General features: G+C 61.4%; 5 protein-coding genes across 5 annotated transcripts; all 5 read right to left on the bottom strand.

Moving 5' to 3' along the window:
- Window positions 1–213: 213 nt before the first annotated feature.
- LMXM_11_0400 (tubulin-tyrsoine ligase-like protein) lies at window positions 214–3,552 on the bottom strand (the record flags this gene model as incomplete). The annotated part of the gene is made up of 1 exon (XM_003872964.1): window positions 214–3,552. The coding sequence occupies one exon, from the start codon at window positions 3,550–3,552 to the stop codon at window positions 214–216; it is 3,339 nt and encodes a 1,112-aa protein (XP_003873013.1).
- Window positions 3,553–7,746: 4,194 nt separating this feature from the next.
- Window positions 7,747–9,243, bottom strand: LMXM_11_0390 (conserved hypothetical protein; the record flags this gene model as incomplete). The annotated part of the gene is made up of 1 exon (XM_003872963.1): window positions 7,747–9,243. One exon carries the CDS (start codon window positions 9,241–9,243, stop codon window positions 7,747–7,749), a length of 1,497 nt encoding a protein of 498 aa, XP_003873012.1.
- A 1,544-nt stretch (window positions 9,244–10,787) lies between these two features.
- Window positions 10,788–14,201, bottom strand: LMXM_11_0380 (conserved hypothetical protein; the record flags this gene model as incomplete). The annotated part of the gene is made up of 1 exon (XM_003872962.1): window positions 10,788–14,201. One exon carries the CDS (start codon window positions 14,199–14,201, stop codon window positions 10,788–10,790), a length of 3,414 nt encoding a protein of 1,137 aa, XP_003873011.1.
- Window positions 14,202–16,164: 1,963 nt separating this feature from the next.
- Window positions 16,165–18,012, bottom strand: LMXM_11_0370 (conserved hypothetical protein; the record flags this gene model as incomplete). The annotated part of the gene is made up of 1 exon (XM_003872961.1): window positions 16,165–18,012. The coding sequence occupies one exon, from the start codon at window positions 18,010–18,012 to the stop codon at window positions 16,165–16,167; it is 1,848 nt and encodes a 615-aa protein (XP_003873010.1).
- Window positions 18,013–19,392: 1,380 nt separating this feature from the next.
- On the bottom strand, window positions 19,393–20,598 carry LMXM_11_0360 (conserved hypothetical protein; the record flags this gene model as incomplete). Its single annotated transcript, XM_003872960.1, has 1 exon — window positions 19,393–20,598. The coding sequence occupies one exon, from the start codon at window positions 20,596–20,598 to the stop codon at window positions 19,393–19,395; it is 1,206 nt and encodes a 401-aa protein (XP_003873009.1).
- Between the last annotated feature and the right edge of the window lie 1,947 nt (window positions 20,599–22,545).

Here is a 22,545-nt window from a genome sequence, read left to right as displayed (position 1 = left end):
TACGCCCACACACAGAGTTACGGAAGCACAACCATAAGCAGGGGCACGCGTGGGGTAAACGAGAAGACCACGCAGTTTATTTAGTGCGTGTACACACATGTGACGTGTGAATCGCCGTTAAGTTGTCCCAATAAGCCCCGTCACTCGTCATGCAGTGACGATCGTCTGGGGACGCGCACAGACGCAGACGGAGAAACGCCCTCTGTCGCTCTTTCACTCAGTCAGGTTGTAGTCATCATCGTCATCGTCCGGCTGCGGGTCGGCGGCGGCCTCGTAGTCCAGCATCGCCTGCAGTGTTGCCAGCCGCGCCAGCTCTTCCTCGGTCGGTTCCTGGCGTGGGAGTATAGAGTGCATCTCACAGTCCTGCGACCTCCGGCCAGAGTGCGCCACGCCGCTAAGGTCTATGTCACGCATGCTGCCGCTCAGCGAGACGGACTTGCACGTGATGGAGGAAAGTTCATGGCTGTTCGCGCGCGGCCGGCCAGTCCCGTTCGGCGTTGCCACCGGTGAAGGCGTCCGCAACTTCTGTCGTGGGGTAGAACGGCTGGAGATATGGATGGGATCGTTGGGCGCGGGATGCGGTGCGACGGTGCGAGACAGCGACGGCACCTCATCGTCTGGGTTGGCCGTCTCCTTCGGCTTCATCTTCCGCAGAGCCTTGATGGCCGGGATCGCAGTTGCCTTAGAAGCCGGCGTGCCATCGTTTTCCGAGGAGCTCGCCGGGATGGCGTTGATTGTCGAGGCTATCGTTGTGGGTGAGCCTCCGGTGACGAGGCGATGCACCTCAGCAACGCGCGGCTTCACCCGGCTCCCTGGCGTGCCATCTGGCGCTGTTGCCTTGGTGCTCGCCTTCTGCGGCGAGGACGGCGTCTTTTCGGCAAACGGATTCCTTCTAACGTGGGTGGGCGAGAGCTGCGGCGTGTGCACGCGCAGCGGATAAGGCGATTTAGCGGCCGCCGGGGTGGAGGCCCCCGTACCGCCGCTCTCGGACGGCGCACCGCTGCGGGTGTCCGATGAGCGACGACGGGGACGCAGTATGTCCTTCTCCATTAGCTTGAAGATAGTGGCGGGGGCAGGCTGGCCCTCACGACCGGTCAGGGGAGTTGGAGTGACAGAAGGGGCGGCGGGCGCGGACGCGTTGTTCGCGGCAGAAGAGGGACTTGTGGCAGTTTGGCCGGAGCTGGGGAAGATTGCGGCAGGGATTGTACCTGTGGGCGTTGTCGCGTCAGCCGCACCAGAGCCCTGCGCGGCAGAGGTGGTGTTGGGCGTCACCAATGTGGGCGGCATGCGAGGCGGCAGGACCGTGCTGGGGCTACCGTTACAGCTGGCGTTACGCGAGGCTGTCAGCAGTGGACCCAGCAACGGTGGTCGAACGTGAGAGGGCAGCGCGGAGCTCGTGCGGACGCCCGGCGACGGCGATGGCGGCGACGACGATATCGACACCGGCACCGGTGCGGCAACGGTGCTGTTGTAGTAGAGGCGGCTATTGGCGGACTCCAGCATGGCCAGGCTCTGGATCGTGTCGTACACGAGCTGCACATCTGAGTTGGGAGACGGATAGATGCGCTTGAAATTCTTCAGCTTGGTGTCCTCAAAGTCGCGGCGGGCATGCACGTAAGGCGGTATCTCTTCTTCTGCGTTCGCGCGGAGCGGTGTCGCAGGACTGCGGTCGGCCGAGTCCGAGTCCTCGGTGCCAGAGCCGCGCGAGATATTCTTCTTGAGCTGGCTCCCGTAGAGCGGGTGGTTGCTTGCCCACGGCGGCATATTGCGCTTCGCGAACTCGTCGCGCTCCCGCTGCCGGTCCCTCTCGTAATCGGTGGCCTTACAGTCGATGATGCTCCATACCTCCGAGATCAGTTTGCTCTTGATCTCGTAATCCAGCGGCGTCTCGGTGGCGAAGGACGGGGTGTGGTTGACCTCCATGAGCCACGGTTTCATCTTGTTGTCGATCAGGATGTCGAAGCCGAGTACCTCGAAGCAGCAGTAGCCCTCGTTGAAGCCGGTGGGAAAGCACGAGTCGTACACCTTGGCGATCATCGGCTGCGCCGCGAGGATTGTCTTGACGACGATAAAGCCGACCTCGTCCCAGAAGATGTCCGGCGAGTGACCGCCCTCGGTGAGCCAGCGGTTGAGGAAGCCGAAGTTGCGCTTGTTGCCGATGTCCATGTGCTCGACATTCGTGTTGAAGACGAATTCCGAGCTCTTCTTGTTCACGGCGTAGTTTGTGAGGTGCTTGCAGACTTGCTTCACGTTCTCCTCGTTCGGGGTCTCATACGGCTCTGTGCAGATGCGCACGAGACCGTCGTTGAAGAGAAAGATGGACGGATGGCGGATCGAGGTGAGCAGCACGTACACACGGAGATCAAACTTCTTGCCTTCCAGCAGCAGCGGGCGGTGCACGTACTCCTGTACAATGTAGTTGTCGAGGATATGGTCGTCCAGCGCCGTCAGCGGATCGCGCGCCACGATGATGCCGCGGCCCTGGCAGCCAGAGTTCGGCTTCAAGATGAAGTACTTGAGGATACGTCGCTGGCGGACGGCTGCCATGTACTGCGTGAACTGTATCCGCTCGCTCCGCATCGACCACGTGCGCGGGTAGTAGGCGAAGTGCGAGGGCAGCTTGCGGCGCATCTTCCCCAGCGTCGTGCTCAGGTGCCCCTTGCGGCAGAGCAGATACATGGATGGGAAGTGGTTGGTGCGCTGCCAGTTTCTCAGCCGCACGAGGCGCATGAGGGAGAGCACTGTATCGCTCCAGCAGAGGTTGAACTTGTACTCGTTCAGGTCATCTTCCGTTGTCTCCATCTCAAAACCCATCTCGTCAGCAATCTTGCGGATGAGAGGGTACTTTGTGAGGCACACGTTCAGCACCTTGCGCGGCTGGCGGGAGCGGCGGGCGAGTACGTTGGGCAGACGTGACGAGTGGAGCGCCACCTTGTACGCATCTGACGGACGCGTTAGGTCAGTCATGCGAGTCACGTGCATCATGAAAGAGGGGCGAGATATGACGATATGCTTGTCGCGGTGTATCTCGGCGGTCATGATAGCTTCCTTCTGCGGCACGTCAGAGGCGGCCGGCGCCCTCGCGCTTTCCGCCGCGTCTGCGGCTTTGAAAGCTGGGATCAGCACTGAGGGTGTGGCGGGCTTCACTTCGCGTGAAATGTCATCGCCTCCGTCATTCCTCACCTTCGACTCCTCAGCGGGGGGGACGTCAGCGTGTTGCGACTGTGGACTACCCGAAATGACGGTGATGGACGAATGAGAGGGAGACGATGCCAAGTGGTCAAAGCTCACGTCTGTCGCAGACGCAGAGGCGGGGATAGGCGCTGGTTCAAGCGCTGCGCTCTTGGATGGAGCGGATGCTGCCTCAACACCAACCACGCAGTGGCGCTGATGAGGCTGATTGGGGGTGCCTCCTGCCCCAGCGGGGGCCCGTGGTGAGGTGTGGGTGGCGTGGATGTGCTTTGGGATCGAGTGTATATACCACGCCGCGTGCCCAGCGACGGTGGAGGCACCGTTGCCAGCAGGCGGGTGGGCTGGCGACGTCCGTTGCATGCGCTGCCGTTGAGGCGCGGTCATGGTGGTCTCTGCAGCACCGTTCACAGACGTCGAGGGGTCAGCAAAGCGCGCGCGGCGCTGGCGCGATGGACAGCTGTTCTTTGTAGCGCCGCTGTTGCCTGCTAGATTTCCTGGGACACCCACGAGCACCCGGCGTGAGGGCTTTGGCTTTTCCACCGGAGCTGCCGTCCAGCGCACGCGCGACTCCAGCTGCACCGACAGAGCTCGCGCAGCGGGTGAGGCGGCAGATAAGTGCTTATGGGCGGCCTGCAAGTCGGCGGTCACGCGCCGCGAAGCCGGGGACGATCGACCCTGCAGTTTCAACGGCGAAACACCTTTGAATGCCGAAGCGGCCGCGGCTGCAGACGACTTCCCGTTGCTGTGGCCGTTTGTCTTCGCGGCTGCGGCTGGGTAGACGTCGGAATGGTGGGGGGTACCTGACTCGGCTTGATATGGGATGTGAATCCGAACCGTAGCAGGTGTTGATGGTGGAGCCGCCTCCGTGGCAGGTGCGTCTTCCGTTGCCGACGCCATTGCTGCGGACATGAGGTCGGGGTCGAGGTTGGGTGCCACGAGCGCACTCCCTGATGCCACAGATTCTGCAACAGACGTCATGATTGGCAGCGGGGAGGAGCGGTTGGAGTGGAGAAGAGGGGGGGGTAAGAGAAAATGAAAGGAGGAGGAGGTGTGTGCGTGTGTGTCTGTGTGTGACACAGTGATGACGATGACAACAACAACGCGTTGCACGTCCGTGTGCGTACACCGAAATAAAGTCCTTTGTTTCCTTTTAAGGGAAAAGACACGCACGCCCGCACAAGAGAGGGAGAGATATTTACGTCAGAGAGGGGGAGGGAGGAGGGGGAGGAGGAAGACAGCAGGTGAGTCGTATACGTACTGATGGAACCTGCAGGTGGGGGTAGGCGGCGAACAGGACACAGACAGACGTATTCTCAGAAGGAGCTCGCTTGGTGAAACGCTCGAGGACACTCTATCAGAAATAATCACGAAAAACAGACAAGCAAACGAACAAGCAAAAAATATGACGCGCGGGTTTTTTTGTTTCTCTCTCTACCCGTGTGTGCGCGTGTGTGTGTGTGTGCCCCTCTCCGTCTTCTGTCGCTGCCCGCTTGGCCTCTCTGTTTTCGGGGGATGGTGGTGGTGGTGGTGGTGATGAGGAGTGGTGGCGCTCTACCAAAGAAAGAGGGGAGAGACGCACGAGAGGGGGACGAGCGAGCGTGGCGGTGGTGCTTGAGGGTTTGCCTTCGCCCGTGTGCACGTCTGTGTACGCGAAGACGACCCCACGACCGCTACAACAAGAAGCGCACGCACCGCGTTCCCGCGTTCGTTTCTTCCTTTTATATCCAATTCGGCAGACGTTGGAGGGCCTCTCTCTCTCTCTCTCTGTGTGTGTCTGGGTGTGTGTGGCCCACGGGCGTCGGGGAGGAGGGAGCGAGACGAGGGGGAGGGGGAAGGGGGGGGGGGCGGCTGGAGTGGTCTTGACAGTGCGTTCGAGTCTAAGATCTAATCCGTCGAAAAGAGGGACGTGAAAGCAAAGAAGGGGGAACTATATATCTATATATAGATAGATATATATGTATGTATGTATGTATGTGTGTGTGTGTGGATGAAAGGAGGGAGGGAGGGAGGGTCCGACGGAGAGCGAGATCGCGCCTGCGAGTCGGGAAGCAACCGCAGGAGCACCAGCTACACACACACACACAGACACACAGACAGACACACACACACACACACACACACAGGGGCGTTGACGAAGGGGCACAGCAGCCACCACCACCACCCGCCACAAGGAAAGATAGAAAAAGAAAAGAGAGGCGCTACAAAAAAAGCAGGCAGACGCTCGCAGGAGATGGATGAAAGAGAGAGCGCGCGCGCGTGTGTGTGCAAACAGGTGGGGAGGGGGGGGGACGAGGAAGGAGAGGCAGAAGGAGTGCTGTGTCGGCTTCCGTACACGGGGGTGGTCTACGTGTGTGCGCAGAATGGGTGGTGGGGAGGGGGGGGGGGACTGGGATAGGCGACACTGTATGGTCTGCGTCGGATGCACTACAAAGAGGAGGAGGAGAGGAGAATGCGGCCGTCTTTGAAGCGCTGCCCCTCTGCCTTCTTTATACTCTGCCACCCCGCTCGCCTTTGTCTTGCTGGGGGCACAGCGACACACAAAAGGAGAAGGCAAAGGAGGCAGGGGTGCGGGACTGGTCGAGGGTTCGGAGGAGGGGGGGGGGGGCTGGGAACGGATGGTACACACGTGTGCGTGCTTATGAGCAGGTGTTCGTGAGATAGAAAACGAGAGGGATGGTACAGAGAGACAGGGGGAGAGACCTGATGTGCGTGTGAGTGTCGTTGTGCACCGCGTGTGCAAGGCGAACCCACGCACGCACACGACGAGGAGGAAAGCGAAAATGAATTGCCAACAGCCAAAGCGAAGATTAGAGCTGCCGAGAAGACGACGTCACTGGCTAGCACGTGCGGCTGTCGGGGGAGAAATAGAGAGAGAGGAGGAGCGCGCGAGAGGGACGGGAGGGGAGGGGAGGAGACTGTGTGATCACGCAAGGAGCGCTTTCACAACACCAAAACTCGCCACAAGACAGCACGCGAGCACCGGCAATCACAAACATATAACCCCTCAAAAGCAGCACCTACAAAGGACAAGTTAGACGTTTCGCCCCTTATGTGTGTGTGTGTGTTCGACGGTGGCGTCACGGCGATGGCGTTAGTCGATCAACGCGCCGCGGCAGGAAGACGAAGAGCGCGCGTCGGACAGACCCCAACGAAATGGGGAATGGCTAAGCAACAAAAACACAAGAAAGAGAAACCTTTAGAAAATACAAAGCGAAAACGAGAGTGGGAGAGGGAGAGATGTCACAACACTTCGCTGCTCGGCATGGATGCGTGGTGGTGGTGGTGGTGGTGGGGGCGAGTGTGGGAGGAGGAGAGAAGGTGGCATGGAGGTGGGATAGCGTGAGCAGTAGTGCGGGGTGGATGAGGGAGGGGGAGGGCAGCGTGTGCATTTGGAAGCGAACGAAAAAAAAGGTACCCCTCCTCCCTCACCGCCTGGAACAACCTCCGGGCGCGAGGGATGCGCATGCGGCTGTGTATGGGTCGAGGCGGCCATGAGCTGTGTGCTTCGTGGCGGGCTAGACCGAAACGCGACATTATGCGCGCCTGGCGCACACTCGCACACGCGCCCCATCTCTAGGCAGCTCTGAGGCACACCTCGAGGGGGCCAGTGCGGCACAGACAGACACCTGACACGCGCCATCCCTTCTGGATCCCCGCCGTAGGGTGGGGATACGGGGTGCGGGTGGAGGGCAAAGCCACGTCGCCAGTTAAAAGGTCCTTCTTCCGTTTTTTCTGTACGAATCACGTAACCAAACGACACGTGCTGAGCAGCAACGACACACACGCACGCACACAGACACGCATGCGAAGAGGTGGTGTGACCATCCATGCAGAGACTGCAACGTGACACTCGGCGTCTTCGAATGTACATAGGGCTAACTACATGAAGCCCCATTTCTCGCCCGCAACACCATCAGCACCCGGATGACGGAGGGCACCTCCGTGCGTGGTATCTCACAGTCCAGCACCTCCACACTCAGTGTGGGAGGAAACCAGGCAGACCCCTCCCCCATCCTTGCCACATGTCGAACCACCTTTGGTGGTGGCAAGGTCAGGTGTTTACGGCGTAGGGGAGGTCAGGGCAATGCATGGCGACTGATGCCGGCGGTCACGTCCTCGATAGTGTTGCGTTGGAGAGACTCGCAACAGCGAACACGTATGTGCCATCCATATGATGTGCAGAGCGTGTCAGCGTGACTCGAACGTACCCCACCCGGTATGTTGAGAGGAGCGGCTGTGAGGCGAGGGGTGGGTGGGGGTAGAGTTCGAGGCGGAGGCCGTGCTCCAATGGCTGAGTCGACGTACTGCTGTACCATGTGTTGAGGACTGCTTCGCACGACGCGATGGGTGTGTGTGACCAACCGTGTAGTGGGTGTGTGTGTGTGTGGTCGGGGGGTTTGAGCTCACACGCCCTACGGCGGCGAAGCGGACACGTTGGAGCGACGGAAGAAAATGCACAGGCAATACCACCTGACGTGCCAGACGCGCGTACGCGGCAAACAACGACAAACACCAGTTTCACACCGACGACCGCCAGCGCAGCATCCCTGCATCTCAGAACGGGAGCACGATGCAGTGCGGGTTGCTGGTGGCTAGCAGCGCAAGCTGCAGAGACTCGGGTACCAGGGATTTCGGCATGACCAACACCTCCGGCTTCAGCGCTCCGACTTGCTTTATAATCTGCGGGAGTGCCACTTCCGGCTCTGAGTCGAGGCTGAGGAGCGGATTCTTCTTGGAAGCCTTGAGGACACAGATCGTTACCGGAGAGGGCGCTTCCCGCGGCGCGGGGGCCATTGTAGCACTGCCTCCCACACAGATCGCCGCGGCACCATCTTCCGGCTGCTGCTGCTGCTGTTGCTCTATCCCATCTTCTTCACCGACGGCGGCAGGGCTGATGCTGCTCACCGGCAGCGGCGGCGGCGCAGCTACAGTGGCAGGAGGGGTCCCTTTGCATTCCACGAAGGGGAGTGACTCAAGATACCGCTTGTAGGATTTAAGGGGGTTGATCCGCGCCGAGCCGTCTTTTCCGCCGGAAGCGTCGAGGCCAGCAGCGACGTGGCCGCCGTTCTCGCTGCGATCTGGTTCAGTTATGCTGTCGCCGTCCTGCGAGCTTGACGTGGCGATCACGGCAAACGTGATCTGTTCTACCTGGGGCGCAGAGTGGAGGCGCATGCAGCGAGTCTGCACGTACTGTACGGTCGCCGCCACCGCTTCCTGAACGTGCATGGGCACCTGCGGAGGTGCCACCGGCGGCGTCTCGATCGAAGCAGTCGCTTGCGGGGCCGCCTCCTCGTTGCCGCTCCTCGTCTCGGCTGCCGCGGGTGACTCCCATCGTGCGTCTGCGGGCACAGCCACTACGACCGTGAAGCGACGCGGGGTCGCTGCGGCTGTCGGCGCCGAAGTCGACAACGCGGGGCGCCACTTAACACCGTCCTTTTTTACGTAGTACAGAGGGTAGAGGCTGCGCAGCTCGAGAAGGACCCCCTGCGCCACCGCCCCGACAGTGCACACCTTCCCATCTTGCCGCTGGCCGACTCCGAGAAGGACGGCTGTGACATGGTGGTGCGCCGCGCGCGCGGTGGCGAACTTCACCACCGCCATGGCCCTCTTCTCGTTTTCTGGGATGCTGACGGGCGGTTCTTGTTGCTCTGGCGCTGTGCCGCCGCCGGTGTTGTTGCTGTTGCCAGCAGAGATCTCCGGTGCTGCGTCAATTTGACGCTGCGACGGGCGACGATCGGAGCGACGGTGAGCCGCGCCAGGACCGCCAGGAAAACAAGAGGTGCGCTTCTGCCCTTGGACAGCCCTGCCGTGCGCTGCCTGCGAAGCCGCGGCACCGCTTGTTGGCGCAGCGTCAGCTTCGGTGAGTACGCTGTGGTCGGTGTTGTCGCGGGCGACGACAGTCGAGGCACACGCCGTCTCCACTGTGTAGTGCAGTTTGTTTTTCAAGTACTTGTTCGTGTGAATGTACCGCAGCGTCGTGGTGAGCACGTCGGCACACGCCACGGAGGTACTGCCGTGCCCGCCGCTAACTGATCGGCGAGACGTATACATGTCCTCGGCACCAGCGCTGGGGCGGAGGATGCTCGTCCGCGTCGCTGGGGTGTCCCAGACGTGGAGGAGTAGGAGGGAGCCTTCCTGGGATGGCATTGACGATGAGGGGGTCGTGTTGCCGGCGCACGCCACCTCGATCGATCGAAGGGACCCATCCGACCCATCACACAGGACGAGCGTTGCCATGACAACGGTAAGTGTAACACCAGGAAAGGAATACTGGCGCAGAGGAAGCAGTCCGTGGCACACACACACACACACCACACAGCCGCACCGTGCAGGGATGCTAGAGTGGGTGAGGAGGCGGTGGTGGCGAATGATAATGGAGTGCTGCGGTGCGTGTTGGTGTTGGTGCAGTCGCCTTCACCATCACAGGGTGAGCGAATCTCCTCCGAACCTTTTCCTCCACGGCAGGAGCAGCAGCAGCGAAAACCCGCAGGCGTTGTCGCACGCATGCGTGTTGAGGGTGCGTATCGACAGACGCGGAGCAGAAGACATGTTTCGTGAAGCACCAGGGAGAGAGAGGGGAAGAGAGTGGAGAGGAGAGAGATGCGACGTCACGCGGGTACGGCGATGATGGAGGGGGCAAAGGGCGACCAGGGAGACGCACAAACAATATACTCATTCAGGACCGACTGTACACACCGGTGTACAGGGAGAATCACCCCCAGGTCGGCGTCGTGGCCCGCGGTGCGAAGGGACAGAGAGGGTAGTGGTGGTGACGAAGAATATGTAAGGGCGTTTCTCCACGCTGCAGGTGCTTAGCCTTATCGGCTGCTTTCATCGTTCATCACTTTATTCCTCACTTCCTCGCAGATTCCTCATGACGGCGGCGGAGGGGAGGGAGGGGGGTGCGCACCTCTCAGGGTGTGGTATCGCAAGGCCCCCCCATATCCCTTGCCAAATGCCAAACCACGCCTGGTGATGACTGGGTGAAAGTGCCGACAACGTCGTGAGGTCAGAGCGAGGCATATCGCTGCTGATGTCCGCGACGAGGTTCTGGATGGCGTTGCGCCCGAGCGACCTGCGACAATGCACACGTCTGTGCCATCCAAAACAATGGGCAGAGCTCGAGGCAGAGGGAGGGGTGGGGAAGGGCGTGCTCGACTGGGCCGGTGCATTGCTGTGATGCCTGTCTACGGCGGCGTCGCACCACGCGCATGGTGGGGGGAGGCCCTGTGACTGCCTGGGGCCAAGCAACGCTTAGCTCACGCTCTATGCACGAATGGACATGCAGAACCACGTACAACTTCATCACGGATTGAACGGTGACTTCCTCACGGCTCAAACCCTGCAGCCGCCTACTCCTCCGTAGACGTCGTCCCGCGCAGGACGCTGAGGTATGGTGGCGCGTGCTGAACCACGCAACACCAAAAAAAGCGCAGCCGTAAGTAAGCGAGAGAGAGAGGGCAGAGGCCAGGGCAGGAACAGACGCACGTCAGATACGAAAAGACGATGCAGGCAGCAATGAAACACACCTGTCAACCTCTCCACATACACACACACACACACAAACACACGCACGCGGAGAGAGGCCGGAGTTCCTAAAAGTCCACCTCGCGCGGCACCGGATCGATGAGGACCCACCCCGTCTTATCGTGGGGCTTGACCCCCGCCGCCGCCTCTCTCTCCTTGTAGATTTCGCGCATAATCTCGTACAGGGCCTTGGTGTCGAGGGAGCAGTACTCCAGCAATTGTATGCGGAGGGTTCGCCACATGCGGTCTCGCTCCTCCTTGGTCATGGTGGTGCGCACGCTCTCGGACCAGTTCGGCGTTTGGTGCGTACCGCCAGAGAGGCCGAGCTTCGCCCGCTCGAGGTCCTGCACCGTGCCGCCGCCTTCCATGTGATGCCACAGCCGGTACACGCCCATCGCGTTCTCGCCTTTCTGCTCGTCCTGACCCTCGCCGGCGCTGCTCTTGGACGCGGAGGCATCAGACACAGGCGCCGCGTTTCCGTTGCCACCCACACCGAACAGGCCGTCATTTGCCGTCACCACCGTCGCCGTCGTCTCTGAGCCAAAGACGCCGTACTGGAAGTCGGGGCAGAGCGCCGGCAGAACCTTCTTGAGCGAGTTCGACCCATGCGCGTTGGGGTGCAGGTAGCCCTTCTTGATGAGGTCGAGTGTGTCGAGGAACCAGAAGCTCTTGATCTCGTCCTTGTACTTCTCCTCCAACTGACCCAGCTTCTCCAGGCACGCCTTCTCGAAGGAGGCGAAGTGCGCAATGAAGCAGCCGTCGTAGGGATGCAGCGGCTGCTCCAGTGGGTTGGATTTGGTGATCTTTGGTGGCTTCGGTATCTTTCCCCGTCGTCGGCGGCGGCGTCCATCCGCTTCCGCCGCCTCCTCCTCCTCTGCGGCGCGCTCGGAAGCAATGCGCTCCAGCTCACCAGATGCCTCCATTGCCTTTCGCTTCTTCTCCCGCTCGAGCCGCACGATCCGGATGAGCTCAGTGATGCAGGCAGGGCGGGGGTCCGTGTTTGGCGAGTAGCCCTTACCAAAGTGCAGGTAGTTGTAGTGCGTTGGCTCCTCCGTGAGGACGTCGTGCTGGAACACGTCCAGAGAGAACTGGAACGGGATAGACTGGTACGCCACCTCCTTCGCGAAGGGCGGCAGGGCAAACTGCACCGCCTCAAAGTCGATGACGAACAGCGGGTATCGGATGCGGTCGAAGAAGGCGTCGATTTCTTTCGGGTTCAAAGCCACCTTGCCTTGTCGGAGGGCGTTCGCGTAGCGCACTTGCGGACTGGTCAGCCGCAACCCGCTCTCCCCTCGCTCGTAGGCGGCGAGGACGTCGCGCACGGTGCGCTTTCCCTGCGCCCACCACGCCGCCTTGCGTGCGAGGGAGGTGGACGGGAGTGTGAAGAGGTGGTTGTCTCGCGCCACAATCGCGTTGTCCACCTTGCGAGGCAGACACATGCCCTCGGTGAAGAACGGACACGCGTCGCCGCCGCGCAGGCAGTGAGTGCCAACGTACCGCGCGTAGCACGGAGAATCTATGTTGTCGCCGCCGCCCATGCCGACGTCACAAGCGTCCTCCTCCGCCTCCGCCTTTGATTCCTCATCCTCGTCGGCCGCCGGGGCTTTTCGCTTCCCTCGACCGCCTGCTGCCGCACCTTTCACTTTTTGGGCCGCCGACTTTACGCCCGTCTTGTGCTTGCCGTTGTCCGCTGTGTCGGCGGTGCAGCTGGCGCGCACGAAGCCGTCGTCGCCCAGGAGGTTCGAGAAGGCCATCAGGGGGCTGCTCGCAGACCCCTCGGCCGAAGAAAATGCGGCCATCTGCTGTTGTTGGCATCTCACAAGGGGGAGGGTGTGCTGGCGCAGCAGCCCCTCCATGAAGCGCTGCTCTGCCTCGAAGAGACGATGATACACCTCATCCTTGTGGCGCTGGCTGCGTGTCGCGCGGGAGTTGTGAAAGCCGCCGAGTTCCAGAGCCGCCAGCTCGACCTCAGCGGCATGGCCGGCGAGGACTGGATTGGAGGCGATGGCGCTGGTAAAGTTGCGCAGGTCAAACGCCCCACCCGCGCCGCCGCCGCCGCCGAGACCGTGATGCGAGAAGTAGTCCGCACCGCCGCCTCCAGCGCGAGCGGGGGCGTTGCTGTACTGCCGCCCACGACCATCCTTGCTGTAGTGCTTGCTGTCCTCCGCTATCAGTTCCTCCAGGGAGACTCGTTGAATGAATTTGACAAGCCGAGGCGGGTCGCAGTCCATCAGCGTGGCCGGGCCGGGGAAGAACTGGCGAATGTGCAGCAGCCCACTGCGCTTCAGGTCGATCGGCGCCGCCGCGCGTGCGGAGGACTCCAGGGAGCGACCACCCAAGTTCTCGCACGTGATGCCGTCCAGGTCCACCTGCAGAAATTTCTTTCGAACTTCGATAGGCAAGTGCGGCTGAGTCAACCACAGCCGGAAGCACAGAGCCGTGAAGTGAAATCGCTGGACGAGGCTGCTGATGCGGTTCGGGCTGCTGAGGGGATCAATGACGGCCTGGGACTCGAGGAAGACCCATTGATTCTCCTTTGGGCGATACCGCACTACAGCCGGGCGCGCGCGCAGCTCCATGGTTGCCGAGTCAGCAGCAGCAGCGCTGGAGCCGCGGCCGTCGGCTCGTGTTTGATGTGCGACGCCAGAGAACTCGACGGCAAAAGCCGGCCGGTGAATCGTCAGCGACGGCGCCTGATCCGCGAGCGACTTGTACGGGCCTTGGAAGTATGCCGTGATGAGCTGCTCCGTACGCTGGACCGCCTGGCAGAATTCGTTCTCCTTCACGAGCACAGCGCGGCTGCCGAACTGGAGCCGGTCCCACCGTCGCACCAGCTCGTTGAAGCCGACGCTGTCGTCAAAGTGCATCATGTCACCGAGAGAAGCCTTGGGAATCAGGTCGGAGCGATTCTGGAAGAGGAAAAGCTTCTTTGGGCAGACAAGCGATGCGGCGAAACTGCGGTGCGTGATGATGGAGGGGGAGGCTGAGGCTGTCCCCGACCGTGACTGCCGTGGCGGTGGTGACTTGAATGGCGCCTCGCTGGAAGCGCCGGTTGAGCTGTCCGTCTCCTGTATGGTTTCGTCCAAATCTGCGAGAGGCTGCGTGGAGGCGAGAAAGTGCTCGACAAGGGCGGTGAAAATGTCTCGCGGTGGCTCTTCCTTCACGGCTGCGGATGACGCCGCCGATGGCGACGGCGGTGCAACGGTGATCTGCTTGAGTTTCTGCTGCTGCTGCTTCTGGTGGTGGTGCTGGTGGTGCAGCTCCCCTTGCTCGAGCGTCAGCTGGTCCATCTCCTCTTTCTGCTGCCTTGCCTCCTCGAGAATCCTTCGATGCTTCTCGATGAGGGCGAGCGTCTTCGCTTTACCGCCGCGTTTTGCCGGGGTGTGCGCCGACGCCGCTGCTTTCACCTTCGCTGTCGCTGCAGTTGCTGCGGCCGCTGAGGCAGCCGCCGTCGTCACGCTCGCAATTTTCTTCTTGAACATGATTGCCGTGCGTGCGTGGGGCTGTGGTAACAACCGCACAACTGCCCAGCAGCGCTGTTCCCCCGTACCGCCGAGCACTCGTACGGTGTCGAGCTACCGAGAGAGAAAACGAAAAGAGGCGTGGGCGCTGGTGTGTGTGGCCGCAGGCAGCTGGATGTCCACATGCGCAGACGGAGGAACTGCTTGTCCGAAGGGTGGAGGAGAGGGAGCGGACGGGGGAGGGGGGATGCAGATACGGTGATACGTCACCGCTGGTTCAATGGAACGCGTTCTGCCTCCGTTCTTGTCCTGTTCTTCCTCAACGCGATCTGTATTAGGTCGATGATGGAGTGAGGGAGAGACACTAAAGGTGCGCGGCGACGTGGTCTACGATCGCCAGAAGATGTGTATGCGTGTGTTTACGTGTCTATCCTCCCGCCTCCTTCTCTATGCGCGTGCGTGCGTGCGTGCGTGCGTGCGTGCGTGCGTGCGTTGGCTCTTGTAATCAGCTTGTGGTGACTTTTCACGTCCACCTCCGGATCCTCTGTCATGTCCGTGTGTGTGCGTGTGCGTACCACTGAGAGAGGGACGAAGACACACACGGAGACAGACAGAGAGGCAAGCAGGCGAGGAAGAGGACACGCGGCAGCACCGGAAGAAAAGGGTCGATATCAACACACAGGCGATGCTGAGATGGCTCGCAGAGGTGAAGTCCGTCGCACTTCGTTGCGTGCGTGTGTCTATGCGTATGGGTGTGGATTAGGTGCGACTGCCGCAGTGACGCCACGAGGCGGCGAGAGAGAAAGAGAGAGAGCGGAGACGAAAGAATCAGAAGCAGAAGCAGCAACGGCAACACCAGCAAGCGAAGCGGCTTTCACAGTCCACCGAGAGAAGGGGGAGACGGGTGCGCAAGGCTTGCCTTCCTGGGCCTCACGTCTTCAGTTTCCTTCGCTGCTCTCTCTCTCTCTGTGTGTGTGTGTGTGTGGCTGATCCCGTCCGTGGGTACTGTGTTCATGCCAGAAAAGCGCCGCCGAAAATTCGAGAAGAGCACGCGACAGTGAAAAGGAGAGGTGGAGCAGATCAAGGCACCGCCAGAGGCGCCATCCATTCACGCGGACATAGCTCATCATGGGTCTCATGAGAAATACGCGCGGCGGAGTACGCTCAAGGTGCGCATGAGCCTGCGCTTGCGCGTACGGCATTTGATTGAGGACTCCACCACGGCGTTGAAAAAGCTCACGGGCCAATCCACGCAGAGGGTGAGGTGGGGGAGGGGGGCGATCATCCGCGGAGATACGAGTCCATACAGAGCAGCTCAAGGCGGCGCGTCTCTGTGCCTTTTCGCCGACGGCCCTGCCGTGCAAGTGTCCGCGGGACAGGGATGGGGTTGCCACTTTCGATGCTTGAGTGCGATAACAGGAGAAGCCGAAGAGGAACGTGAGAGAGGGGAGAGGGAGGGGGAGGAGGGGAGGGCGACGCGCAGCCTGACAGAAGCAACAATAAAAAAAAACGAAACCGCCGGCGGTATCTTCTGCCGCCTTCGCTTTCCTCCCGCGCTGATGTGCACCACCCACTTTCTACGGAGTGCGCGTGTGCAGCAGCGCTAGGTGGTCGACAGAGGGGTGGTGGTGGTGGGGGGGGGGCGCCCACTAAGAGGGATGCCGACACACGATCTATTCATCACTCAACCACTGCCGCAACTACGGAGTGTTCGACGTCTTCGTGCCACACTCCTGCCACGCCCCCCCTCCCTCCCCTTCGTGCCTTGGTTCTAGCATCAGCAGTCCGGGTGGGGCGGGCGGGGGGGGGGGGAGGGGAGACGGACGGCGGGCTTGGCAGATGAGATGAGGTTGGTTGGGAGGATGAAGCGGCCGTGAGCGTCTGCAACCGTGAATAAAGGGCGTGATAGTTGCGTGACTGTGTGCATGAAGCACAAGAGCGAAGAAAAGGATCCAAGCACCACCATGAACACCGATGGCACGCGCTACGTCACGACCTTGAAGCTGGCCAGCATGAAAAGCAACATGAGTGCTGCCACTATGGTCAGAAGCGCATTGCGACGGAGACGCCGAGGAACACCGGTGGTGCCGTCGCCCGAGAAGCAGCAGGCGCACAGACCGCACGTGCCTGGGAGGTGTAGACGCCGCCGCTGCGCCTCTAGCAGGCGAAGCGGGCCATGCAGGCTAGAGGGAAGCAATGATGCCGCTGTGGAGATGAGGGGCGACGTGTCGGCGAGGCCGCGGTCGCTATCCTCGTCCTCCGGGTTGCCCCTGTCAGCGCCTCCGGTGAATACGCCGCTGTCACCATTTTCGCGACGACCGTGAGGACCCCCGACGCCACTGCTACCACCAGCACGACCACCAATCCTACTCTGTTGTAGGAGCAGGGTGGCCTGACTTGCCATGGAGCTACGCATCTTGTTCAGTTTCGCCTCTGCAGCCGCCAGAAGGGCAGCCTTGCGGGCCAGCTGCGCCGCCTGCAAGTCGAGATTCGCTTCCCTGGCGGCGAGTTCGTCACGCCACGCCTCAGGGGTGCGAGCCGCTGCTGCTGAGGCAGGGGCAGTGGCGCATTCGTGCTTGCCATCAGCCTCGGTTGATTTCTGCGGGGAGGGACCCCCTTGCGACGTTGCTGCTGCTGTCGCTGAGGGGGGTTGTGAAGCGGTGACACTGGCGTAGTACTGCATCTTCCACTCCTCCGCCTCGTCCCGCGCAGCCTGCACGGCCCGCTGCAAGTCCATCGTGATTCGCTTGCTGTCCTCCGAGAACATGAGCGAATGGAAAGCCTCCTCGCGCATCGTGGACTCCTCCTCCAACGTCGCGACTTGCTGTTGGGAGGTGCGAAGTTGCTCTTGCAGGCGCTTGTTGGCCAGTTGCGCCTCATCCGTGGCGTGAATGCGCTCCGCTAGTTCCTGACTGAGGGCGGACACCTTCGCTGCATATCGCTGCTCCAGCGCCTGCCGCTCTGTCTGAGCGTGCGAGACACGCTCCATGTACCGACTGTTCTCCACCTGCACCTGCTTCAGCAGTGTGTGCACTACCTTGAGCTCCTCCTCCCGCAGGTGCAGCTCACGCAGCAGTTGCGTCTTCTCCGCCTCGTGCTCCTGCTTGGCGCGGTCCAGCAGGAACTGCGTGTGCTGCTCCTTGCTTTGGAGATCGGCCTTAATGCTCTCGATTTGCCTAGCGTGTGCCGCCGCCATGGCCATCCTCTGCCGCTCAGCGTTGCTGGCATGGGCGTTGAAGGCGGCTGAGCCGATTCCGGAGGCGCCAGCCGCAGTAGGTGACGCGCCTTCGGGCCTCGCTCCGTCGGCTGCGTGGTCGCGTGCTGGAAGCAGGCGCGTCTCCGCCGTGACGCCACCCTCTGGCTGAAGCAGCGTTGCGAGGTCATCATACTGGGTGCCGAGTCTGCTCAGCCGCAGTTGCAGCACACCACACTCGTGCTCCGCCTGCGCCCGCTCTGTTTCCTTCGCTGCCGTGAGGAGCTGCAGCTGCGTCTTCTCCTTGTCCCAGTCCGCCTCTCTGCGCTTGTACTCCGCCTCCAGCTCCAGTTGAATCACCTCGCGCAGCTTCATGCGTGTCGCCTGCAGCTCCGCTTCGTGCGTGGTGGCCATTATTTTCTTCTCCTCCCGCAACGCGGCGGTCTGCCCCTTCAGGGCCTCCAGTTCGTCCCGCTGCATCGCAGTGCGCTCCTGGAATTCCTCTGCCAGCTGGACCCGCAGCTCGCTCAGCGCGTTCGTCTTCTCCTCTCGAAGAAGGCGCAGCTCTTCGCGGAGCTTTTTATTCTTGCGGGCCGCGTCGTTGAGCTGGGTGGTCACCGCCTCCTTCCACTTGCCCATCTTGGCTTCAAGCGCGCGGAGCTGCTCTTCCGGCGTGGGTGAGGCCGCAGCGGCGGTGGTGGTGCTCGGCTGCGGCCGCGACGACGGCGTCTCCCCGCTAGCTGAGGGAGAAAAGGGGGGCTCCGGCAACGCCACATCTCTGGCCGAAGTCGATGGGCCTGTTTCCGCCATGGCAGAATAACCTTCTATGATGGCATACAAAGAGGGAGCTGAGCGTGCGGGGTATATGGCAGAGAAGGTGAGCGAGAAGAAGGGCGGAGGTTGAGGAGTAATGCATGGCGCGACGCAAGAGGGGGGGGGGCAGCGTCAAGGTGTAACCCCCCCTTCCGCTGCCACTCGCGCAAGGGGTGCACAACTGCGGACGCAAGCGGAGTAGGGAGCCTTGTCTACGTCATGAGAAATGCGCATAGAGAGAAAGAGTGCGTGTGAGCTCGTGCCTCCGCCCATGGGGTCCAGCAGTGCAGGATGAGAGTCACAAGACTCCATGGATACGCAACGGCTTTCTTGTTCGCCTCCAGCGACACCAATTCTCGCAGTCTCGCTTCCGCGTCTTCCAACGCATATGCGAACGTGTACGGGGCGTTATGTCTCCTGCTGAGTGTGTCCATCGTCATCGTGCGCGGGTGCCCACGCACAGCAGCGCAGGACCGTCATCTCTGTGTGCACTCGCCTCTCCAGCTTATGTGACGGCATCCTCGCCTTGTCTCGCCTCTCTGCGTGCATGTGAAGGGAGCGGGAGAGAAAGCAACGCGCTCTAGCAGGCGCACGCACGCACGCACGCGGAAAGCATAACTCCAGAGAAGGATGAACGTCTACGCAGAGCACACACACACACACACACACACACAAAGACGCAGACCCGGCATCCACAGCACGACTCGACCACAGGAAGGGAAGAGACGGGGATAGGGGAGGGGAGGGGAGGGGAGGGGGGGGGGGGAAGCAGGTGGGAGGGTGCGGAGCAGTCGACGCCGTCGGATGCAAAAAAAAAGACGCACACGAGGATATATCGCACGTCCTCATTCCCCGCCTTCTGTCGGACCACCACCACCACCACCACAACGTCGTCGTCGTCGGAGGGCACGCCGACGCCTCCCTCCGCACACGCGCCTGCACATATCGGCATCACACAAAGGCACAGCATTGGGGAGGAGCGGCGGCGACACCACCATCGGCACACAACGTGATAGGCGTAGCCAACAGGTCAAGAGGAAGGGGAGGGGAGGGGGCTGGCTTTCGTCCCTTCGTGTGTCCGCTGGGGTACGTTGCATCAAGGCAGTGTGCCCCCCCCTCCCCTCCCGCTTCCGCTGCATCCCCCTCCTCTTCTTACGCGATGGGCAGGCGATGCGTTGACCCTCCTCACCGAGCGGCCCGCTCATTCTATGCCCGTTTCTCCATCCGGACGACATTGCCCATGAGCTGATCCAGCTCCTCTTGCAGGAGAATGGTCTCATCGTACTTGCTCACCTTCACCGCCGGGTCCCGCGGCGGGGCATACACCACGTTGGAGCCGTTCTTGCGCTGTGGGACGACAACCTTGCCCCTCTGTGCCAGTCGCTCAAGCTCTTCGGCCGCGAGGCTGCCGCCGCTGCTACTGGCACCGCTCTTTTTACGGCCATCGGTATGTTTGCTCACGGAATCACCAACGAAGCCGACGCCGCTTGTGACGGCACCCCAGAGGGCACTGAGCCGCCCTGTCACGCGCAGTTCCCGCACTGGAGGCAACTCCTGCACCGGCGGCGAGGAGGCTGCCCTGTTGCTAAACTCCACCAGCTCGTTCACCTTGGATTCGATTGCCTCCAGGCGGGCCTGCAAGTGGGCCTCCTTCGCTGCCGATGTGCGGGACTGCTGGTAAAGCTCCACCACGAGCAACGTGCACAGCACCGTGTAGGCCACCAGCTCGATGAGGAGGTCAGCGCCCGCTGCAACGAGTCGATCCTCCGGGAAAGGGGCGAGAAACGTTTGACGGAACACATCCCAAGCACTGCGAGACGGGTAGCGGATAAAGACACGGGCCGCCTCGCCGACAGTGCGCGAGAGGTCGAGAAAGACGGTGCTGTCGTATGTGCCCACTGGCCCACCCTTCGGTTGCGGACCGTAGACGACGCTCTGCAGCAGCGATCGTGACCGAGGTGTGACGGTTGCCGGCGTAGCAGCTGACTTCGCCGTTGTGGCTGTGCTTGACTCTACGGCTTTGCCCGCCTGCCCCTTCGCCGCGGAGCTCGCCGTTGTGGTGGTGCCGCTACCCGATCCCGCCATGGTGGTTGGCTCGCTGCTGCTCGCTGCTGTCGATGCCTTGCCCACCACATCCATGGCCACCTCCGCTGCGTTCTTTGCTGCACTCGGATTGGTAACCTGTGCCGTTTTGGCCGCCTTGAGCTTCGCCTCCCTTTGCTTCTGTTCCTCAGCTCGTGTCCACTCTGCTATGACGCCGGAGAGACCGAGCGAGACGCGACCCAGGCCGATGCACACGCAATACGTCACGGCGCGCTTCGTGTTCGCACGTGAGACAATCTGCTTCGCGACAGGACGCGTCACCTGGCGGATGGCCAGGAAGACGAACTTGAACGCCGGCAGCGCCACCATATCATCGGCGGCGGCGACGCTCCCAGCTCCACACCCGATGAGCCTACGGGCTGGGTGGGGGACCGCTGGGGTCTCTCTCTGTGATGTTCTTGGTGGAGTCGCTGACCAACGCCGGCTGAGTAAGTGAGTTCCGTAGGTGTGCGGTGGGCTGTGCGTGCGGCGGGGCTCGGGCAATCGTAATGGCGGAGGGCGGAGGGCGCAGATTGATGATACCCCCCCTCCCAAAAAAAAAAACAAGAGGAGCAGAGCGGAATAGATTTGTGCCGACCCACGTGCACGTGATGGTGGGGGTGGCACTTTCATTTCGGGGGGGGGGGGCACCTGCCTTGCTTTGGGTCGGCGCTGCACATCCCCTCGCCTATCTCGTGATAGCGAAACGCAAGTGGCTCTTCCACTCAGACCCGTCCATGCATGGACGCGCGAATCGACGCCTCGCAGGGAGGTGACGGGTGGTGGTACAGGGAGCACACACACACACACACGGGCAAAGGCAGAGAAGAGGGGCGGCATTTTTCCTGTTTTGGTTTTCAATGTTGGGCAGAGGGACCTGCACGAGTTTGACATGGGATGGCGAGGGGTGAGAGGCGGCAGCAGAGAGCACACGGGACAGCACACCGAGGCGGCACACACGCACACACACACAAGGAAAGCGCTGCACGTCTGAAAGGCAACGCCATCTTTCCCACCGTTTCTTTTTTTCGTATATCTGATAGGAACATCTTCTGCCTCTGCTTTCGAATTCCTGTTTTCTAGTCATCCACGCACGGGACCCGTGCAGGTCTGCTCTCTTCGCCATCTTTGCTTGCCGCCACTGCCCCTTCCCTCTCTTCTCTATGCCACATCCATCACCATCCTTGTCACCTGCCCTGCCGTCTTTCGAACCGTATTCGCGTACGTCCCTCCTTGTGCCTTTTTTTCGCCGCCCTTCCGCACGAGTAAGGGGGGGGGGGCGACATCTCACCCAGACGAACACGCGCGCACACGCACCAGGACGACACATCACGAGGAGCATCAGCACGGAGGCATAATAATAAGAAACTGCGCCACAGCGAGAATGCAAAAACAAAAAACAAAAACAAAAGAACTCGCACCACCGGAGCCACGACAGAACGGCACTCTCCCTCTTCCGCCCCACCACCACATCACATCATCACCATCTACGTTTACGCATCCCCCCTCCCCCCAAAAAAGAAACGCACGTACGCGATATCCGTCTCTTGCAGACTGGCACACCGCTCTGCAGCCGTTGAAAGGCGGGGCGGGGCGGTGGGGCGCAAGAAACGCCCACAGAACATACAACGAAGGAGAGGAAGGGAGGCGAGACGCTCGCACACACGCACGCCTGTGCAGGAGGGGTCGGTGGGCCGTACATACATGACGAAATACACGAAAAGAAAACCAAAAAAGAGATCGAAATCAACGCGACTTGCACCCAGCTTCACTGCTGCGCCTCCCTCCACCCGCCGTTATGGGAGGGAAGGGGAGCGACGGGGGAAGGGGAGGGGGAGGGGGCCCGCAGACATCACCAAAACGAGGGTGGTGATGGTGGTGGTGGTGGGCAGGGAAGAACAAACGACAGCGGAGCGCGTACACAAATGCACCGACTTCGCCACACACGCACACGCGCGCGCAGTGAGGGAGATATGCGACGCGCGTGTGAGAGCGGTGAGCGAGAGATTCGGAGAAACTTGCAGCGGAAGAAGTAAGGAGCAGGTGGGGGGCCGCGCGGGCTGGTGGACGGACCAAACCACCCCGTGGGAGCGCGCAAGAGAGGGTGCTTGCTTGCTTGCTTGCGTGTGTGTCTGTGTATGTCTGCGCCCACCTTTCTTTACCCAACTACCATCAGCACGCCCTCTCCTCTCCCGATTTACACGGACGTCGCTCCATCCACAACGTCGTCATCGCTTGCCTTGCGTGCGCGCGAGTGCGTTCGTATTTTTCGGCCGT

Source organism: Leishmania mexicana, chromosome 11 (genome assembly GCF_000234665.1).
Source record: "Leishmania mexicana MHOM/GT/2001/U1103 complete genome, chromosome 11".
Classification (NCBI taxonomy): Eukaryota; Euglenozoa; class Kinetoplastea; order Trypanosomatida; family Trypanosomatidae; genus Leishmania; species Leishmania mexicana.
Note: the sequence above shows the minus strand (reverse complement) of the source record. Positions and strands in the feature narration are given on the sequence as shown.